This window comes from Anas acuta, chromosome 1 (genome assembly GCF_963932015.1).
Source record: "Anas acuta chromosome 1, bAnaAcu1.1, whole genome shotgun sequence".
NCBI classification, from domain to species: Eukaryota; Metazoa; Chordata; class Aves; order Anseriformes; family Anatidae; genus Anas; species Anas acuta.
Window position 1 is genome coordinate 113824444 of NC_088979.1, and position 19233 is coordinate 113843676.

General features: G+C 45.8%; 1 protein-coding gene and 1 long non-coding RNA gene across 3 annotated transcripts in view; one reads left to right on the forward strand and one right to left on the reverse strand.

The window, feature by feature from the left end:
- Positions 1-4227: 4227 nt before the first annotated feature.
- The window catches only part of BBX (BBX high mobility group box domain containing), a 147872-nt gene continuing 132866 nt past the window's right edge, over positions 4228-19233 (reverse strand). For both annotated transcript variants that reach the window (XM_068693923.1, XM_068693912.1), the window contains one exon: positions 4228-16312. In XM_068693923.1, coding sequence (XP_068550024.1) covers positions 16300-16312 — 13 coding nt within the window. In that variant the 3' untranslated portion in view covers positions 4228-16299. The remainder of the gene's footprint in view (positions 16313-19233) is intronic.
- Positions 16190-17016, forward strand: LOC137862324 (uncharacterized). The gene is made up of 2 exons (XR_011100184.1): positions 16190-16326; positions 16432-17016. It is a non-coding gene; the product is annotated as an uncharacterized lncRNA (long non-coding RNA).

The following is a 19233-nucleotide window of genomic DNA, read 5'->3' on the forward strand; positions in this document are numbered from 1 at the left end:
GGGCTACAACGATGGTCAAAGGCCTAGAGGGGAATACGAGGACACACGAGGAGCAGCTGAGGGCCCTTGGTTTGCTCAGCCCAGAGCAGAGCAGGCTGAGGGGAGGCCTCAAGGCGGCCTGCAGCTCCCTCACGAGGGGAGCGGAGGGGCAGGCGCTGAGCTCTGCTCTCTGGGGACAGCGACAGGACCCGAGGGCACGGCATGGAGCTGGGACAGGGGAGGGTCAGGCTGGGGCTTAGGGAAAGGGTCTGCACCCAGAGGGTGGTCGGGCGCTGGGACAGGCTCCCCAGGGCAGTGGTCACGGCATCGAGCCTGAGGGAGTCCAAGAGGGGTTTGGACAGTGCTCTCAGACACATGGGCTGTTTTTTGGGTGGTTTTGTGTGGAGCCAGGAGTTGGACTTGATGATGCTTGTGGGTTCTTTCCAAGTTGAGATATTCTATGATTCTTATTAAATGAAATCAACCTATTATTGCCATTGTCAGTGTCTGTTATGAAGACCTAATGGCTAATGAAGCAATGAGCCATGCACCGATGGACAACAACATGTACAGGCAATAGATAGGGATGTTGTTGGCACAGGCCTGCATTTCTGTAGTTCTGATTTCACACACAGCCCCTGAAAGTAATGCCATTTTAATGGAATCACTCTGTATTTATGGCAGCTTAAATTCTACCCTCACGCCTTAATTTTAACACTAGTAATTATTAATACCAAGAAGGTGAGCTGTAGGAAGAAATAGGGCTTGCACCCTGTGAAGGAAAGGCCTGTGCTGGACATTTTCTATTCGACCTGCTCTCCTCCCAGGAAGGACACTGAGTACTCTAAGCCCCCATTTGGAGCAGCAGCAGCCCCAATGAAATCCAGCCTGCCCTGGGCCATAGCACGTCCCCATGGGCACAATGCTTGCCAGTGGGGTTTTGGGGAGAGGCAGAGGCAGGAAGCCCAGCCGTGACACTCCTGACATAGCCCCATCCATCTCCACCCAGGAGAGGCAAGAAACCATTTGGGGGCTCCAGACGATGAGCAGGCGTGGAAAGGACAAAGGTCTAGGACACGCGTCAGAATTCAAGACATTTATTGAATGCTCATATTTTAAAATGTCTTGACTCTCTTAAAGCCCAGCAAGTGAAAGAGGCTTTCTTTAAAGGCAGACAGTAGAAGCAAAATATATGAGCTGGGTCTGAAGTGTGCAGAAAAGTGCTGATGTGCATCTGCGCATTATGTGGCCCTTCATAAAAAGTCCGCACAGCTAAATTTCCCTTCATAACTAAAGACAGCACAAACACAGCACATGTGCAGAGCCCTCCACACCTTCTGCTGCTCCAAGAAAGACCCTCAGGTCTGCGGAAGGGAGGAAAGGGCAAAATATCATACCAAAACTAGCTAGGAGTTTTGCATTTCCTCCTCAAGATCACCCAACCAAAAAGCTTGGAGTTAAAGCTTCAGAATCAAGCAGTAGCTCCTGATCTGGAGGGGATTTGGCAGCAGAGCATCCTCTCTAGTCTAGAGTGGGCAGGGGATCAAGCAAGATAGGGTCTTTTAGTTAGAGCTGTAAAAATTGGAAATTTCCCATCCAAAGGGATTGCTGGTACTTAGAGTATTTGCACTTGTTTTTCCCTTCCCTGATTGCATCGGAATAAACAGGAATTTCTGAAAGTTTCATAAGTGTCCCTGATATCCTGTTGGACTGCAAACCCCCTCCTACTGCTGTGGCACATCAAACCACCAGAGTGGGCCAAATTGGAGTGGCTGAAATTCTCATCACCTGCTCTCATCTTGCCTGCTCTGTTGAGAAAAACCTCCACCTGTGGGCAGTTTGAACTGATGTCCCTTGGTGTATTAACATAGGGATTTGGGGATATTTCAGCTATTAAATCACATAGTGTGCCACCAGGAGAAAAGCACACTCAATATCAAGCGCCTGTAGCAAAGAAAACTCAAAAAAGTTTTAGGAGTGAAACATTTCAGTGCCAAAAATCCCCTTTTATCTAGCTAAAGGGAAATAAAAGCAGGAGAGGTGAAACACTCTGTGGTTAAGGTTTTACATCCATGAGCTCTGCTGCCACTTAGGATTCTTCACTGTACCTTGCAGTATCAGGCTTCTAATTAAAAGCACAGGTCCTTTAGACAAGCAATTAAGTGCTAGACCAAGCATGCCCTCAGACCTGTCTAGATGAATAATAGGAAGCTGATGAGCTGCAGTAAGGAGGAGGAGGAGGATTTCTGCTCCAAATGGCAAATGGCTTGCACTGCCTAGCTTTGTTTCTTATTTTTTTTAATGTAATTTTAAAATCTGAGGCTATCAAAGCCACTAGGTGAGCACAACCAGAGCTTCCCTTCAGCTCTCAAAATACCAGCAAGCTGATTGCTTTGCCCAGGACAAATCCAACACAACACAGCATCTGCACACCAGGTGTAAATGTGAGCAAGCCTGTCCAAAATTGCTGGTGGTGCTGGGGGAGCAGTCGGGGGCTGCGCTGCAGGGCATGCAGCTCCTTGTAACACCTGCCTGCAGTTACGGGCTTACATCCCAGCAGCATCTGCTTCCACAGCCATCATAGTGGCAGCAAACAAGCTCCTGCTGTCAACACCAATCTTTCGCCAGCAAGGGAATGTGCACCATCAATCATATATATGTCATAATAAGTGATTTTATAAAGGAAAAAATATATGAAGTAAAGGCACATACATATAATATACACTTCATAACTGAAGCCTTATTCCAGCACTCACTACCTGCTGAATATGGTTACTGCAGGCTGTTGTAGCCCCACTCACAGCTGCACAGCTTCTAGCCTTGCTGCTGCCTACGTTACCAGTATTTTTTTTTCTAGGTGGGATGAACAAGTGCCCAAGACACCTGAGGATGTGGGACCAGTGTTCAGGGGCTTATGTGCCTATGGAGAAGTGTTATTGCTCAGGAATGGAATACAGTTTTTATTCCTGTTTCCCTCACCACAACGCAGCAAGTGCAGCAAGATGAAGCCAGGCACCTTCAGAGTGTGGTTTTCTTGTTCATCTTCTCTCTTGGCAGCAAAACAAGTTTAATAATTTTCTACATACTGTTGTTAATACGAATTTATTTATTTTTTATTTTTTTTTATATAGATATTTTCCCAGCAGGAGGTGAGAAGCTGGTGGAGGACCAGGTTTGTGTAGCTGAACAAGTCACATTGCATTCCCTCTTCTAAACTAGGAAAGTGCAGCTTGAAAATGAGCAGAAAATTATTTTTGCCTGTCTGAGCAGGGCTGCCCAGCAGAGACACAGCAGCATCCACATGCAATGCTTTTGTTCTCAGCAGAGGGGCTCTTGCCCTCTTGCTCTCTCTTTGGAGGCCCATGGGGCGCACATGGGAGGCTGCTGACACCAGGCTGGGCCTCAAGAGCACCTCGGGGCACAGGGAACTGGAGCCATGAGCAAATCAGTTCAGTGCCACCATTTCAACTTCTGCTTTGTGGCAGAATGGGGAAAAAATAAACACTTTTTTTTTTTTTTTTTTTTTTGGCAGCTTAATCTCCCCAGACTCCAAAGACATTTTTCTATTATGAGATTTGGTAGGGAGCAGCTCTGCCCTCTGACACCCCTTCTCTGAGCAACCTCAGTCACCACAGCCATGCCCTGGGTCCTGAAAAAGGACTGGCTGGTTTGGGGAATGAAATTCCTGAAATGCAGCAGTAATGCCGCAGGTGGCAGGGGGGAGAGGCGTTGCAGAACAGTGTGCAGGAACCAGGCAGTGCCCAGCCAGGGCTCCCACCCCATCCGGCCCAGCCAGGTCAAGGCCGTGAGGCTGGTGTGTGTGCACATGTCGGTGCCTCGGGGTCAAATACCCACCACTGCCAGCACGGGGCTTTGAGGAGCCTGCAGCTGCCACCAGCAGCACCAGTATTGCCATCACTGCCCACCCCAAAGGAGTGAAAAGGGCTGCTGCATGAAATTAGGCCTATGTGGTCTCCCCATCCCCTTAGAGATGGTTAGGAAGCAAGGCTAGGGGGCTGCTGGAGGCCACAGCCGTCCCCTCATAGTGCTCCTCCCTTCCTTGTTCAGCAGGAAGTGCTCGGCTTGTGGCCCGTGTCCTTCCTAGGCCCCATCTTGCCCCAAAACTCCTGTCAGCGGGGCGGCAATGGCGGAGAGCTCGGCTCTGCATGGGGCGGCCCCAGCTCCACCTTTGGGCCCTCTGCTGACATTGATTCCCCTCAGGGATAATCAAGAAGCACACCACTTGGCTTCAAAACATACAATATACTTTATTGCCTGCTAGATAATCAAAGTGAGGAGTAAACACCATAGCTGGAAAAAGCAGAAAAGGACCAGGAGGAGGGAAAGAATATCCAGTCACCAAACAAGTTATCAGGCAATAAACCATACACAATATAAATAATCTGTTTCCCAAACAACTAAATCTTTATTTTGCTAATGGCCATTATATGGTTAATTATCAGTAGTAAAATCTCTGGATTTCATTTTCTACACAGCGTTAGTAGTAAGAAATATATAAGGGACTCTGCAGAAAGCAATACAAAGGAGTTATATACACAGGCACCTTCTGTGGAGCGAGAACAGAACCTCATCTAGGAAGGAAGGGCTATCTACAAAACAGAAGACCATGGTAATACAATATTAGCTCAGACTTAGTTCAGCGGCAGCCTTTCCATAAGGTAGGCTAGCCAACTTATGTATACATATATATTTTAATATAGATATATATAGAGATTTATTATTTTAAAAATAACGTGAACTACCTGTAGTTCCTAGACTAATTTTTAAAGAGGCAGTGTACCTTTCTGAAGCTTCATTTCAGGAAGTATATTAAAAATGGTATATAAAAGACTAGCAGACCCAAGCTCGCATATCGGCTTCTGGTATCTTCCCTTGAAATTTTCTTCTAATGCTGTAGTTGCCATCCACACTGACGGCAATGCCTTTAGTCGTCTGGATTGCTATTTATGCTGCTGTAATTGCTACCACTAAGTTTGCTTGATTATAGTGTTAGTAGTCGTCGATTATAAATAGCAGTAATGCTGCAACGCGCTGTCAAAGCCGGACTGCATTATGAAGACCTAGTCTGTATGCACATGCAGTTTTGTTGTTTAACCTAAAAGAACATTTTTCATAGAAAGTGCTTCCCCTGCCACCCCCCACCCCCATTCCTCAAACTGCACCGAAAGGGCCACATCCATCCATCCACCCACCTGAAGAAGATGCAATGCCTCACCCACACAGACCTCGCAGCACCCACCCTGTTTTGTTGTAGGGCATAACCCTTCCCTCTGCCACAGCCACTGCTCTGAGGGCTGCTAACAATATGGGGCTCTGAATAATTACAGCCTGCCTTCTCTTTGGGGAGATGCTTTCAGTATGTTTTGGGCTGTGCCTTCGGCTGGGCTGTTACAGCTCCTGACATTAGGTGGGCAGCAGCACCATGAGGGCATGGCAAGGCCAAGGGCACCGCTCGTGGCACCTGGCTCTGCTCACCTTTCAGGTGCTGGGGTCCACACCCAAAGGCAGCGACGTATGCCACTCACTCGACACACTCCTTGCCCTAAGTGTTCATAGAGGCCTCTCCCCAAATCAGGGGTAGCAGCCAGTTACGCAGTTGCCCTGCCTCACACACCGCTCTGGTGGTGAGGAGCTGGCCTTGCACAAAGGATGTCAATAAAAGTGTGGCAATAGGTAAACTGTTTCCCACAGTAAGCCTGGCATCGGGATAGGGAGCTTCACCATGCCTGTTTTTAAAGAAGGATGTCCGGATGGAACAGGACATATTTGTGGTATTACAAAACGAAGGATGGACTGTATTTAAAAACATACCTTTCATTAAAATTAGCATTGTGCCAAGCAGCAATGTCCTTGCTGAACTCAGCATTAGCCTTGGCATCAGCTTACAAAACAGCAGAGCTAGAAAATCCCTGACTGCCATTTCCTCGTGCCTTCAGAAGCAACCTTGTCTGTGAAAGCAGTGGCAGGCGTCCTCCCCTACCCGCCCCAGCCCCCATGTACCCATGCTGAACACACAGCTAGCTACGTGCCATGAGGAAAGAGGCGCACAGTAAAAGTGAGGTGCCGACCTGTACAATGCATGATTTAAATTCTTCTGTCTATGCAGGCAAAGCCACTGTGAGGGGACCCTGCTGGAAACTCAGTTACCCCAGCTCCTGCATCACCACAGAGCATCACTGCTTCTTATTCACACCTCCGGACCTTCCTCTACACTTGGCATAAGGCAGATAGACGTGCCAGCACAAGGGAAGGGAGATGACCTGCATTTGGTACCTCAGAAAGGATCTGTGCCCACAGCGGCTGCAGGACTGGTGCTGGCTGTGGGTGCTGTAACTCCTATTCAGCTCTATGGGACTGATAGGTAGCAGCAGGGAAAATGTGAGATGCACCCCACTGTGCTGGAAAGGGAAAGATAGGCAGATTTTGAGAGAGAAGCTCTGGATGTAAAATCACCTGAAGCTTCACCTTCACTAGCTGCTGCTGTTGCTTTTTGACCATGGGGAGACGGGTGTTCCCAAGAGCTGTGCCCAAGTTGATCCGCAGCAATCTGCAGCCTGGTCTGTCACTTCTGGCTCTGCTGCACCCCATTTTTGTTTACCCTGGTGGGGTTGCAAGTCAGGGTGAGGAAACCAGTGGGAGGATGAGGGATTAGGAGGCTGTTGGGGTGAAACTGGGAGGAAAACACTTTTCCTTCTCCAGGCATCACAAAGGATTGTATTGATGATGAAAGCCAGACAATGCTGAACAGGGTGCTTAATTTGCAACTAAAACAAAGCTTGATAGACACACACTCTATTTAATAGGTTGTATGTGAAATTGGGAGCCAAAGATTCCCAGCATACCGCCATCCCTGCCGGGGCTGAGAAAATCAGCTAATTCCTTCCACACACCTCGATTCCCCCTTTATAATGCCATTCCTCTGGCTCACGAGGATGTTGAGGAAATCACATTTTATGAAGGGCGCCGGTGCACCTGCTTTCCTTTTACCTGATAAATTCTGTCCCACTTAATGTCCTGATGCTGTCAGCTGCTGCGGAGGGGTGTCTGAGGAAGCACTGCCCTTCCAATGTCAGCCCTCGGCCGCTGGGCAGTCTCACTTTTTTCTAAAAGGCTCTTTCTGGAGCTGACCAGCCTTGGGTCCCTCACCCCCCTGTTCTCCTTGCAACACCCATGCCTGTAGCGGGGCCAGAGAGCGACTGGAACAAGTGAGCAAGGAGCCCGCTGTTCCTGGGGCCCGTGTCCTGCCCACGGCTTCGCTTAACTTAGCCCTTCGAGGCAGCCTCCAGTCCCTGGTTTTCTCCCTTCCTTCTCCCTGGATGTCAGTGCCTGGGTCTGTGCTGGGGCCGCACCCGATGGCACTTCATGCCTCCAGCAGGATCTGCCCCTTGCTGCCGTTTATGGGGGTGGCCATACCGAGGACAGCGATGGGGCCCTGAAGAGGCTTTGCTGACCCGTTTCCCTTAAAGCCTACAACTTCTGCTGACAGCGGCGAAAAGCCGGCCCTGTCCCCCCGTGACTCCTCAGCACACCACAGCAACTCACGGTCAGTTCACAGCTCTGACCGCCAGGCAAGCGCGTGGCTCTTGTGACCAGGCCGGGCTTGCCCCGTCATCCCCTCAGCATTTCAGCGCCATTTCACCGGCCTTGGCTCTGGGACAGGGGTGAACACGGCTGGCACCACCCCGGGTCCCTGGGCCACTGTGAAAAGCAGCTGTTGTAGAGATCCACAGACACCACTGTGGTGGTTTTTCCACGTGTCCCAGGGAGAGGCCAGGTCGGACACCCGGCCAGGGCCTTGCTGGCTGTCCCTGCAGTGGCCCAGGTCATGCTGCAGCTTTTGGGGCACAGCCAGCAAAGCGCCCATTGCCCAGCCTGGCGGTGGCCGAGAGGACAGCAGGAAGGCACAGGCAGCGTCTTGGCAGGACTGGCTGCAAGCACTGCCTTGTGAGATGGATGCTTTCCTCATTTGGGTTCGTAATATGGCTTTAATGATTGAGTCGTAGCGTCTGCAGAAGGGTACTGAGGAAAAAGCTGGCAGGGTTTTTGTTGTTTTTTTACTATCAGACTTCTGTAAAAAAAAAAAAATTGAAGGCAACTGCTAGATAGAAAACACAGCGCTAGGAAAGAGGTTGCTTTGAACCTCTCTGGTATGGCTATTGACCGTCAACCTGACAAAACATTCAGAGGAAGAGAGTTTTGAAGGCATGGGGGCGTCCCGTGGCTAGAGGTACGGTTGGGCTGGTACACGGTGAAAAATCTCACCTCAGATTTTACCTAATCAGTATTTTTAAAGTTGTGTTTACAAAACCATCATACTTCTCTAACATCTTTTGAGGATTAGGTCTTTTTTTCCTATATGCTAAAATTGAGTACTTGGACACTGGGGGAATAAGGAGAGGTTCACCAGCCATCTGTCAGGTATGTGGTTAGCACAGCTTACCCTACCCTGGGGCAGAGAAGCGCTCCAGCTGATGCCTCCAAGTCCTTTCAACCCTATGACTCCATGCCACGTAAATACTGCCAAAATCTTATCCTGCTCCAACCTGGGATGTGTTAAACATCTCGCCTGGCTGCTTGGTTTTCTGCCTTGGCTTGCTGTTCATCCAGTAATGCACACAAGTTCTTTGCACATCTTACTTAGAGTCAGCTTGTCTTCCTCACAAACCATCACAAATCTCTTCTTTCATAGGCCCGAAAATCCCCTTGGGGAGCACACCAAGAAGAGGGCAGGGAAATGACCACTATGCAATTCCAAAAGCTGCCATAAAGAGCTTTCATTCAACATTTTGTGGTCTTGAAAAATGTTCACCAAACTGCAGGCAAGTTGATAATAAGAAAAAGAAACCCCAACACTGACAAGAATCACTGAATCCTTAAAATAGTTTCAGCTGGTTCTTGCTTGGGAGGGTTTGGCATTCCAAAATTTTAAACATCTGCTAGAAGCAGCCCTAAGAGTTACCTGATCTACAGAAGACAAGACTGATACCAAAAAAAAAGAAGAGGAGAGGAGAGGAGAGGAGAGGAGAGGAGAGGAGAGGAGAGGAGAGGAGAGGAGAGGAGAGGAGAGGAGAGGAGAGGAGAGGAGAGGAGAGGAGAGGAGAGGAGAGGAGAGGAGAGGAGAGGAGAGGAGAGGAGAGGAGAGGAGAGGAGAGGAGAGGAGAGGAGTAAAACTAGGACCCTGGGATATTGTAAACAGGCACTCAGAAACATCAAGGTGAGACACTATTAGGAAATATCAGCATTATTGTGAAGACAATTTGTGAAATTTCATTTTACATAATACAGTTCCCCAGAGCTGACCTCACATAAACAAGTTCCTCTCTGATGGTGATGGAGAGGAATTAATACAATGACACCAACAGCAATCAACTGCCAAAGAGTGAAAGAAAACAAAGAAACGGCAACAGCAGTGGCACCAGGCTGCTGCTCACCTACGACTGGCCGTGGGAATCCATCTGTTTACCACTTCTGAAGTGAACAGCTATTTTAACAGCTTGCTAACCTGCCTTCACCATAGAAACGCTAGTGGCATACACAGAATCTGATTTATTGAAATGCTGGCCTTTCCTATAGGCTTGTCTGCATGCTAATTTCTTTTTATTTTTATTTATTTTTTTATTTATAAATTTCTCATTGGTGAAAAAAATCATCTAGTGACACATTTAACTAAGAAAGTCTGTGACATCCTTCCTGATCTAACGTTTCTTGGTTAAATCAATGACAGTAACGATAATATGAGAATAAAAATGTCTTTGCATCAGCAGTAACTCCACATGCTCAAGGTCTCAAGACCATAACAATACCAGCAGTACTTCATGGATGGACCTGGAGTCTTACACCTGCAAGTGTCTGGCACTGCTACAGCCAGTCTGTGCCTGAAGGAGGATCACTTTTGCATTCACTGGCATTTGGTATTCACATTCAGGCTGCTGTTGTTCAGCCGCATCATTTCTATGCTCGCAGCTGCAGTTTAAAATGTTTTCCTCCATAGACCTTAACCACTCAAAACCACAGAGAATCTGCTCATCTGACACAAGCAAAGCTACAGCTCTTTCACACAAAGTCACCGGGTTAGATTTCACACAGAAGTAGATGAAAGACACAGAAATTAAAAGAAGCATTTTACCACCTGACAACAATTGCAGAATAAGAGATCTGGCTTGTAAGAAAAGGCTTAGCTGTTACTCGAGATATGAATTTTTGGTGTGACTTTTACTGCAACGGGTGTTGATGGGGTCTGTTCATATTCCTTATCTGGAAGCCCAACCCAATATGTTCAGATGGAGTTTGCCAGTATAATTGCCATGGTGGCCTCAGTCTCCTGACACCTCATTTCCCACCATTTAGACCTTTTACAGTGCTTTAAACCTGTGCACAGCAAGCAGGGGGAGAAGACTCCTGGATCCAGAGCTCAGCACTCAGCTGGTGTCCTGTCAAACCAGCGTAAATGAACCCAGCTCCATGGGCGACCAAGGAAGTGGCTCAGGATGCTCTGGCCTCTGGAGTGAGAGCAATGATGCTTTGCTTAAATGTGGTCCTGATCCTGCAGCCTTCCCCATCACACTGCTGACCTAGGTGAGACGATACGGGCAAGGTAACTGCACAAGCCAGTGCTGTGTTCGTTGGAGCTGAAGATTTCTTCAGTAATTATGGAAAAAGAAAACGTAAATATTTGGTAACTTTTCATTTTTTTCCCTCTAAGAAAGAAATTCAAAAATGTGGCAAGAGCCTTTTAAGTTAAGGCAAGTTAAGGCTTAGTACAGGTTCACACCAACAGTGTAGGTCTGTCAGGCAGCGCTGAAGTTCTGCTTGTTTTTTTAAAAAAAAAGTCAGCACACAATTTCAAAGTACATTAGTTGCTGTAACGAGCCAGGCTACAAAATAAATCCAGCCAAATCCTCATAAACATTGAAGCTGTTCTCAGTAACAAACTGTTAGGAGAAGGAAATAATTGACCGTATTTCAAACAACTGCTGGGTTCCTGGCACTGGTGCTGCTCTGGCTTTTCTACAGAAAGCCAAGGGGGAGGAAGGGCACGGGGAGCTGAGCTTTGCTGCTTTACCCATGTCGCTGCAGGATCTCACCTCATTTTGCCTCTCTCTTTGCAGAAGCTGCAGCTGATGTTCAGCCATGGCCAGAGAAAGTTGTTGTTAAAAATGCTACGAATCAAAGAATGCTCTTTGCAGATTTTTCAGAGCTGTGAAACAGCTCAGGAAGGTCTGAGACAGCTCCCATCCTACCAAAAATAAGTGGGAGGTTTGAAATTCATGTCAATCAAGTTTTAAGCCACACGAGTGAAAAAAAAAAAAAAAAGAGGGGAAAGGCAAGATGACTGAAAGGGAAGGTGAGAAATTCCTAAAGTGAAGCTTGACATGCCCAACTTCCAGTAAGATAAATAGAACCCCATCTTCTAAGAGATTTTCTGCCATTCTGTATTGGCTTGAGGATTGTTATTCTAACTGCATTTCTGCGGTTTTGTTTTTAAAGTCAAAAATAGTAAAAAAAATTACTGTTCCTGCAAAGCATTTGGAGGTACTTTCTGAATTCTCAGAATTTTTATTTAAGAATATAGTTTTGTCTCATTATTAAAGATGCTTTTAAATCCCTGATGGCCACCCTTAAGTGTCAATTACAGAATTGCTTTGCTGAGGTGGAACAGCACATGCTTATTTTTTGCCTACTGTTTTTTTAAAACTAGCTGCATATTAACAGAGTCTGTGAATATACATCTGCTGCTTTTCCATTTACTGTATTATATTATGGTGTGTTCATGATTCTTGTACATGAAACATGTACCATGCATACAACACACAGATTTGTTATTTTAAAAATGCATCTGCATATATGCTGCTCCAAAATGCCAAAATAAGGACACAGCCCTACAGATAACCTGGAGGTTTTTGTTCTTCTGGACACCTGATGACCAAGGTAAGCCAGGTACATTTTGCCATCAGCTAGATTGAGAGATCTATAAAAAATAAATATTCTTTCCGCTCGCTCCTTTATGAATAACCAAGTGCACAGCACACACTGAGCGCGCCGTGCAGCTGTCAGAACTCCTGCCAGTACACAAGAGGCGTTCCATGCAATTTTTATGGAAGTGCCATAAAAAACTGGATGGATCGCATCGTTATGCTTCTAGGGCTGTGTCTGAGCAAAATTCTGCTTCACTTTTATCAGGACTTCTAATGAGCGCCCTGTGTTTCTGCTGCTCACACAGCCTGGACCCAGGGAAGCCGTAGTGCCCTGAGGACAGACCGTCCTCTTCAGGTGTGCTCCTCAGTGCTGAGCAGGACAAGGTCTGTCCAAGTGCTGCGCTCAGGCTTACCAGTGCTGCTGTGATAAAAAACACATTGTGTCCTCTGAAGCAGGTGGTATCTACACTGGACACACCAATGTGGCAGTCTTGGGGTGCTGTGGCACTGCTGGCTGTCACCGTCCTGCCTCACATCTACCGTCGGGCTGCTGCGCGTGTCATGGTGTGATCCTAGCAGACCACACATCACTGTACCCAAACTGGGACCAGCCTAGGAGCCTGTGACCATCCCTAGGTCCAGTAATAAGTTAAAAGTCCTCAGCTGCGGAAAACCAACAAGAAGTGCGTGCTAGGGACAGGAAGCACAGCAACAGAGCCTCCCACCACTGCAACCCTCAAACTTCCTCTGGCCAGAGCACACGGTGCCAGTGACAACGTGTTGGACTCAGTGAATCAAAGTGGTTTTAAATACAGCTGTCCTTATGTGTAAACCTTAGGCTCTTTTGTTTTCCCCTCATGGAAGTTAGCACAATTAGGCTGTGAACCTGTGCTGATACCTGCCAACAGACAGCCTGGCCCAGCGATCTGCAGTCGTACTTCTTGTATGCCATACACTGTCTGAGATCATTGCCAGTGTGGATTTCTGCATGAAAATTAAGCATATCTTCCGTTTAAAAGACTTGATTCCAGAGCTGAATTAACTATATCCTAAATATGGCACACTACAGAGAGTTACTAGTAAAGATGCTTTGGAAAAAATAATGTACCAAGATGAAACAGTCACACACCGAAAGCTTCCACACATTCCTTTCCAGAGTAAAACTATGCCTCATGACAGCCAAGTGCAATATATTTTCTTGAAACACAGCAGGAAGAATATGCTTAAGTACTGATTAAAATAATGGCAAACACTTGGCATTATTATGAAGTGCATACAGAGAAACGCTTGTTATCAACACTTGTGCCATGTGCCAAATCCATCTGTCATCTAGCAGCTACCAGGATGCTTTGAAACTGCATCACCTCCCAAGTAGCTCACGCATTCCTTCTGACCAAAAAATCATCACTACAGTCACCGAAGCAAAACATGGCATCCGTTCTAAGCCACGGGCTAGAGTTTCAATTTCTGGCAAATCTCACTCTTGAAAAGTGAACTTCTTGAAGACAGTAACCCATCTGCTGCGATGGTGATTTGCCTGACTCCTTACTTCCTACAGAAAACACTGCTCTCCAAGCCAAAACAGAGGCTCGCCTTGTTGCAGTACCCTGTCAGTCTCCGCAGACAGTTCACATCGCTGCTCTGACTGAGTACGCCTTGCGCCAGTGGCTCTCCAACTACTGCCTGCTGACACCTGGCTGCTCACGAAGGGCTGATGTTTCCATCTGGTTCCCGGCTAGGTTTGTTTCATTTTGTTTTGACAGAAAAATGTTATCTGTCAGAGCAGCTGCAGGCAAGAAGACATCCCAGCTGCCGGCACAAAGCTGTGGTGGCACTGAAATGCTCAGCTGTCCTGAGAGGGCTGCGAGGTTTGTGGGGCTGAGCTGTCGGGGCAGCCTCTCAAGGCAAGAGCCTCCCACTGCCAGAGCCCTGCTTTGAGACAGACTCTGCAATTCAGAGCCCCTGCAGGGCCTGCCCGAGGGGAAGAAAGGGTGCTGAGAGCGAGCTGGTGAGAGCCTAACCAGGCAGAAGGTTCCTTCAGATGGTATCAGCCTTACCCAGGCAATGGCCTGCTGCAAGCCTGATGACTCAAGGCAGGGTAGGCCCTGAGGCCCTGTAACTCATCCCAAACTGCCACCCAGGTCAGTAGCTTTGCAAGACTGAAAATTACATTAACTCGAGGCCCTGGATTTAGCATAACGTGCATGGCTCAGAGCTAGCCCTGCAGGCAGACCCGGTGGCATCCAAGAGCAGTATCACCGGGCACCAGAAATTAGTGCCTTACACCACTGACAGACTATGAGCATCTGACTGTCAATTTAACTCTCGTGAGATGTTTTCATTAAACCACAGTGATACGACAGCAGTATTTGGAGGGTCCCATCTGGAACAGAAATACCCTCACAGGAAACTTTCAGACGTTTCTATCTGAGATATTAGGCCTTGAAACTTCTGGCAACACGCTGCCGAGACCTCCAGCAGCAGTATGGTTTTAAGAGTCCAGTCAGGAAGACATCAAGGAATCGCTGTTCTTTGTACTTGGAAAGCCTGAGGTGAAAACACCAGTCATACCTCCAGGTGCTGACTAGGTAACTACAGACTAACTAGGTAACTCCTCCAGGGCTTGGCAGGAAGGTAACCGAGTCTCAGAATGACCTGACCTGAGCCTGATGGCCTGCCGTGAGCAGGAAGCCTTGGGTAGGCCATACACGCAGTATCTTACATTAAGATAGGCTCCAAATGCTTCTTTTAGATCAGGACATCTCCTGGGAATATGCCTGGGGGAGCTTAGGGTTATCCATGGCTGCACAGGACCTCTGAGGGCAGAGCCACCAAGTGCCTCCATAGCATGTTAACAAACTCCTGTGGGGACAGCCTCGGCCTCAGAAAGGAATGAGAAAACCCGGAAGACATCTTCCTGTAGGCCATGCAGACAGACTGAATTAAAGTACCAGGTGTTTGCATTTAGCAAAACACATTTTTTGCCAATGTAAGTGGTTTGATTTTGGGGCCTATTTCAACTAGTTCCTCTTGTTTCACAGGTCAACAAATAGGCTGAATTATTTATTTGTATGGAACAAACTTTTGGTATTGATTTATATAGGCTGGATTTTCAACCAGAGTTTCAGCTGGGGTACAGACAGGTACATCCTGTGCTAATTTACTTCTGCTGAAGATCTAACACACCTTCCCTTGCCAGGCAGTAACTAATGAAGGGCAGCTGAAATCTAGAGCACATTTTAAGTGCAACTGTATTAGAGCTCAGTTTCTTAGTTTCTGTGCCAGGAACAGTCCACAAAAAGAAGTTCACACTGAATAGATGGTAGGCGTTATATCTTACAGGTTTTATTTTTGAAAACAAAACAAAACATAACTTTGCAGCAGATATAGAAACGTTATCTCGTATTTTGTTACAAAGTGCTAGTGTCCTCCTGAAGAACCGGCAGTTCCACGCGCTATGTAATGGTTATGCTATGCTCAAGTATAATTTGTGCCTCACTTAATATTTTCACACTTAAAAAAAAAAAAAAAAAGAGGTCTGCTTCAGAGCAGGATTAGCTGCACGTTAAAAAAATGTGATGAAAAATGGTAATAATCTAACAAATAGAATCTATGGAGAATGTTGTAATGCCTGGCAGAAGCACGCCGCCTTAGGAGGAGGAGGATGTCTTTCTGCCCTGCGCCTCCAAGTGGAAACTGGTCTCACCTGACAGGTAAAAGAGTGCCAGTGCAATGCCTTGCAGCTGCAAGAAGCCACACGAGAGCTGGGTAACAAACCAGATCTGGATGTGCTGGGAGTGAGCTGCATTATGCAGATGCTTTGTTGGAAGAACAAAATGAGAGCAGATTAAAAAAAGGTGGGAGTTTGAATATTGAAAATGACTAACTTTTAAGGTAATTTGGTAATTAAAAAAAAAAAAAGTGACTTCAATGTCCCTGACTGGGCATACTATACTGAGAGAGTATCTTTACTTGAGAGATTTCTTGCAGCTTTCTTTTCTTGCTGCATCAGAGCTCTTCTCTCCCTTCCCCAGGTATGATCACTGCATGGCTAATGCTGAAGCTCCTCCATTCCTGGTATTTCTCTGCAGACCACTGATGCATACCCAGTAAAGGCAGTGCAAGATTGCATACATTTCTTCTTCCCTGAGTAAATGGCACACAATTGGCAGGAAAAAAAAAAAAAAAAAAAAAAGCAAACCGAACAAACCAAAGGGTAAAGGCTTCCCTTCTGCTACTTTTGACTCAGAGACGAGTTCTGCTCCCAGATGAACAACTGGTTTCTACTGGTTTCGTGCAGGCTGTACTTGGGTCTTCTTGTGATCCTTGCAATCAAGCAATCTTCAGGTGTCCAAGGACAGGAAAAGACAAGATCTCCCACAGTCTAATTTTCCAGCCTAAACAAAGAAAGGTAAAACATAGGGGTAGAACAGAGGCCTAGTTAAACAAGTTTCCAAAGCAGTGGGGACCTTTAAGTTTAAATACTGATGATGTTTACTACTTATTTCTAAAACAGAAGACATTTCTGAGGAAGTTCTCTTCGTGTCCAAAGACCGAAAATGTAGCAAGGACTTCTTTATGTGAGATGACTTCATTTATACTTGTGTGGGCTATAAATGAGCTTTCCAATTGCATGAAGAAAAAATCCAGAAACACAAAGTGGAAACCTGGAAAGCTTAGAAGAAAAGGCAAACGCTTTTCCCACAGCCTAACTACACTGAGTCCTGTCTCTCCCTATTCCACAATCTCCAGCTTTATGCCAGTATAAATCCAATGAATTCTGTGGCACTATTTGTCTGTGAATCTTTCCAACAATGTCACAAAGTGCTGAACCAAGCTCAGAATTTAAAACAAATAAAATGGAAGCTCCCATGTTTAAGCAAGAATAAAGGGGCATAGGTCCTTTGTAAAATACGCAGCGTTTTTATTGTCATGTGGATTTGAATGGATGATCTGACGGGAAACTACAGCTTACAGTTCTGAGGATTCTCCTCTGGTTTTTGGCATCTTCCATTTCCAGGTGGGAAATGAGCTTGTTTCTTTTTAAGTATAAAAGAAAAGAAAACAAAACAAAACAAAAAAACAACAAATTCATACTCTAGCTAAAAACAAATTCTGCAAATACTATTAACTCAGCCATATGGTAAAGTAAACAATCGCTTGATAGCAAAGCAGGTGAAGTATCAAAGAAGCTCTGTTTTAATAGTATTTATTTGCAATCATTAGTTTTAAGTGGGAAACTGTTTACAGGCACACACTAGATAACCAAAATAGAATGAACATAAAGAGATCTATTTGAAGGTCCTTTTCAAATATTTCAAATATTTTATTAAATATTTTATTCAGTTTCTTGATCACAGTTTAATGTATTTTAGCATGTTATACACATGACTTAACATGTGCACTTAAAAATATCAAATTAGATAGAGGTTTTGAAGAAAGCATGACATTTTATAAATGTGCTTATTGACTTTTAACTACACACATCTAAGAAGGCAGTAGCTCCGTTATACCACTTATGGAGATGAACTATTATAAGGCATGTTTACACCAAGCTTTGGAAAGAATAAAGCCAAATACTGGGTCAAAATTTAGTGGAATTATGTATGAGAGTAAAAGTTGAAGGATTGGGCCCTAGGAAGAGAGATCAGAGCAAATCAGTTGTGTTAGAGCTGTGAACACAGACTGGTGATGGAAAGCAAGCACTGCTGAGGAAGAAGGTTTTCACAGCGTCTGAACTTTCTTCAGACATTTCTGAAATCACACCTTATGGCGTAATGTGAAAGGAAGAGAATGAAATCTACCAAGAAAGTTTGAAAACTGTTGTCTGAGAAACCTCGTGTTGTTTTATGAACTGAGGTGGGAATGCATTTATAGAGGTAACGTCTTGCAAGTCCTTGCACACTAATGTGTGTGTGTGTGCACGTGCATACACATACACGGACACACATCTCTCTCTCTCTTTTGTCACCTCCAAACCACGGATCAAAGTGTTGCAGTGCATGGGAGAAAATAAAGTTTCAGTTGTACGGGTTAGAAGATCAGATTAGACCACTACATTCAGAAGCCCGGTTAGTTAGCCTGTACATTGTGTCAGCAGATGTATTTTTTCCAGTAGAGTACAGTGTGGGTCTGCTCGCATACTGTAACAGTCAGGACCCAGAAATGACAATATAATTCTTTGGAAGAACTCAACAAGTGTTCCGCTATTGCATGTGCTTTAAAACTCTGTGCCAATGAAGACCCTAGGTCAAAATATCACGCCTCAGCCAGAAACACCGCGCAAGCCCAAGCTCAACTCTGAGAGCACAGTGGTCCATAATCGGGGCTCCTGCACTGCCACAGTGCAAACAACAACGCTACCCTTCAAGTAAGGATGGTTTTAAGCGTAAGCTTAGGTGTGTTGCTGAGTGGAGATCTCAAGTCAGCTCTTCCTAGGTGTCTGTCTTAGAAGAATTAATGGGAGAACATAAAATATACATCCATTTGATAAGCTTCTTCAAAGTTGTCCATTCAGTAGAAAATACTGAGTATATAAGTGATTATAATAGTAGTTAGGTGAGAGAATAAACCTCACTGCGCCTTTTAATTGGGAAATACAGGGGAGGAGGCAAAAAACTCTTTCACAGCCTAAATGCACTCATTTGCGGTTCTCAGTGTCCTGAAAGTGACTCAGCGTTCTGGCAGCCTTGGATGGTAGCTCCACAATATGTACAAGGTATGGAGAATGCCACAAATAGTACAAAACATGGCAAACAGACCTATGAACTCTACGATCTAGTAAACAAGCACGGCAAACAAACAGCATCTAGGGGATGATGTACGGTATACAACACAAAAGTTGCACAGTTATGTTTCCTCGTGGAATTAGGATTGCAAACGTAAACTCCAGAATAATTTTCAAGAGCAGCATGTGGCTTACTGCGTGACCACCGGGAATATCTGAAGTTCACCACCTGACCAGCACTTCATTTCTGCTGTTACAAAACCACATCCCGCTGAGCCAACGAGCGGGCCCGTGTCCTGCAACCCATATGACTATGGCAGAGGTTAAACAAAAGTGCTCCAGCAACGCAGTTTGGCTACCACTGTATATTCAGCCTTACGTTGTCAGCTCTGTATAGACGTTGCTTTGGGGAAGTAAAGCATACAGTGATATACAAATGGTATCAGTGGCTGAAAAGATTACATGATCAAGCCTGAAAGCAAGTGGAAGTTAGCGAAAGTAGTCTTTTAGGAGAGGTAGCCATATTACACTCAGCATTCAAAAACAGGAGTGCACTCAAAGAAACAGCATACATTATAGGCTCTTGTAGAC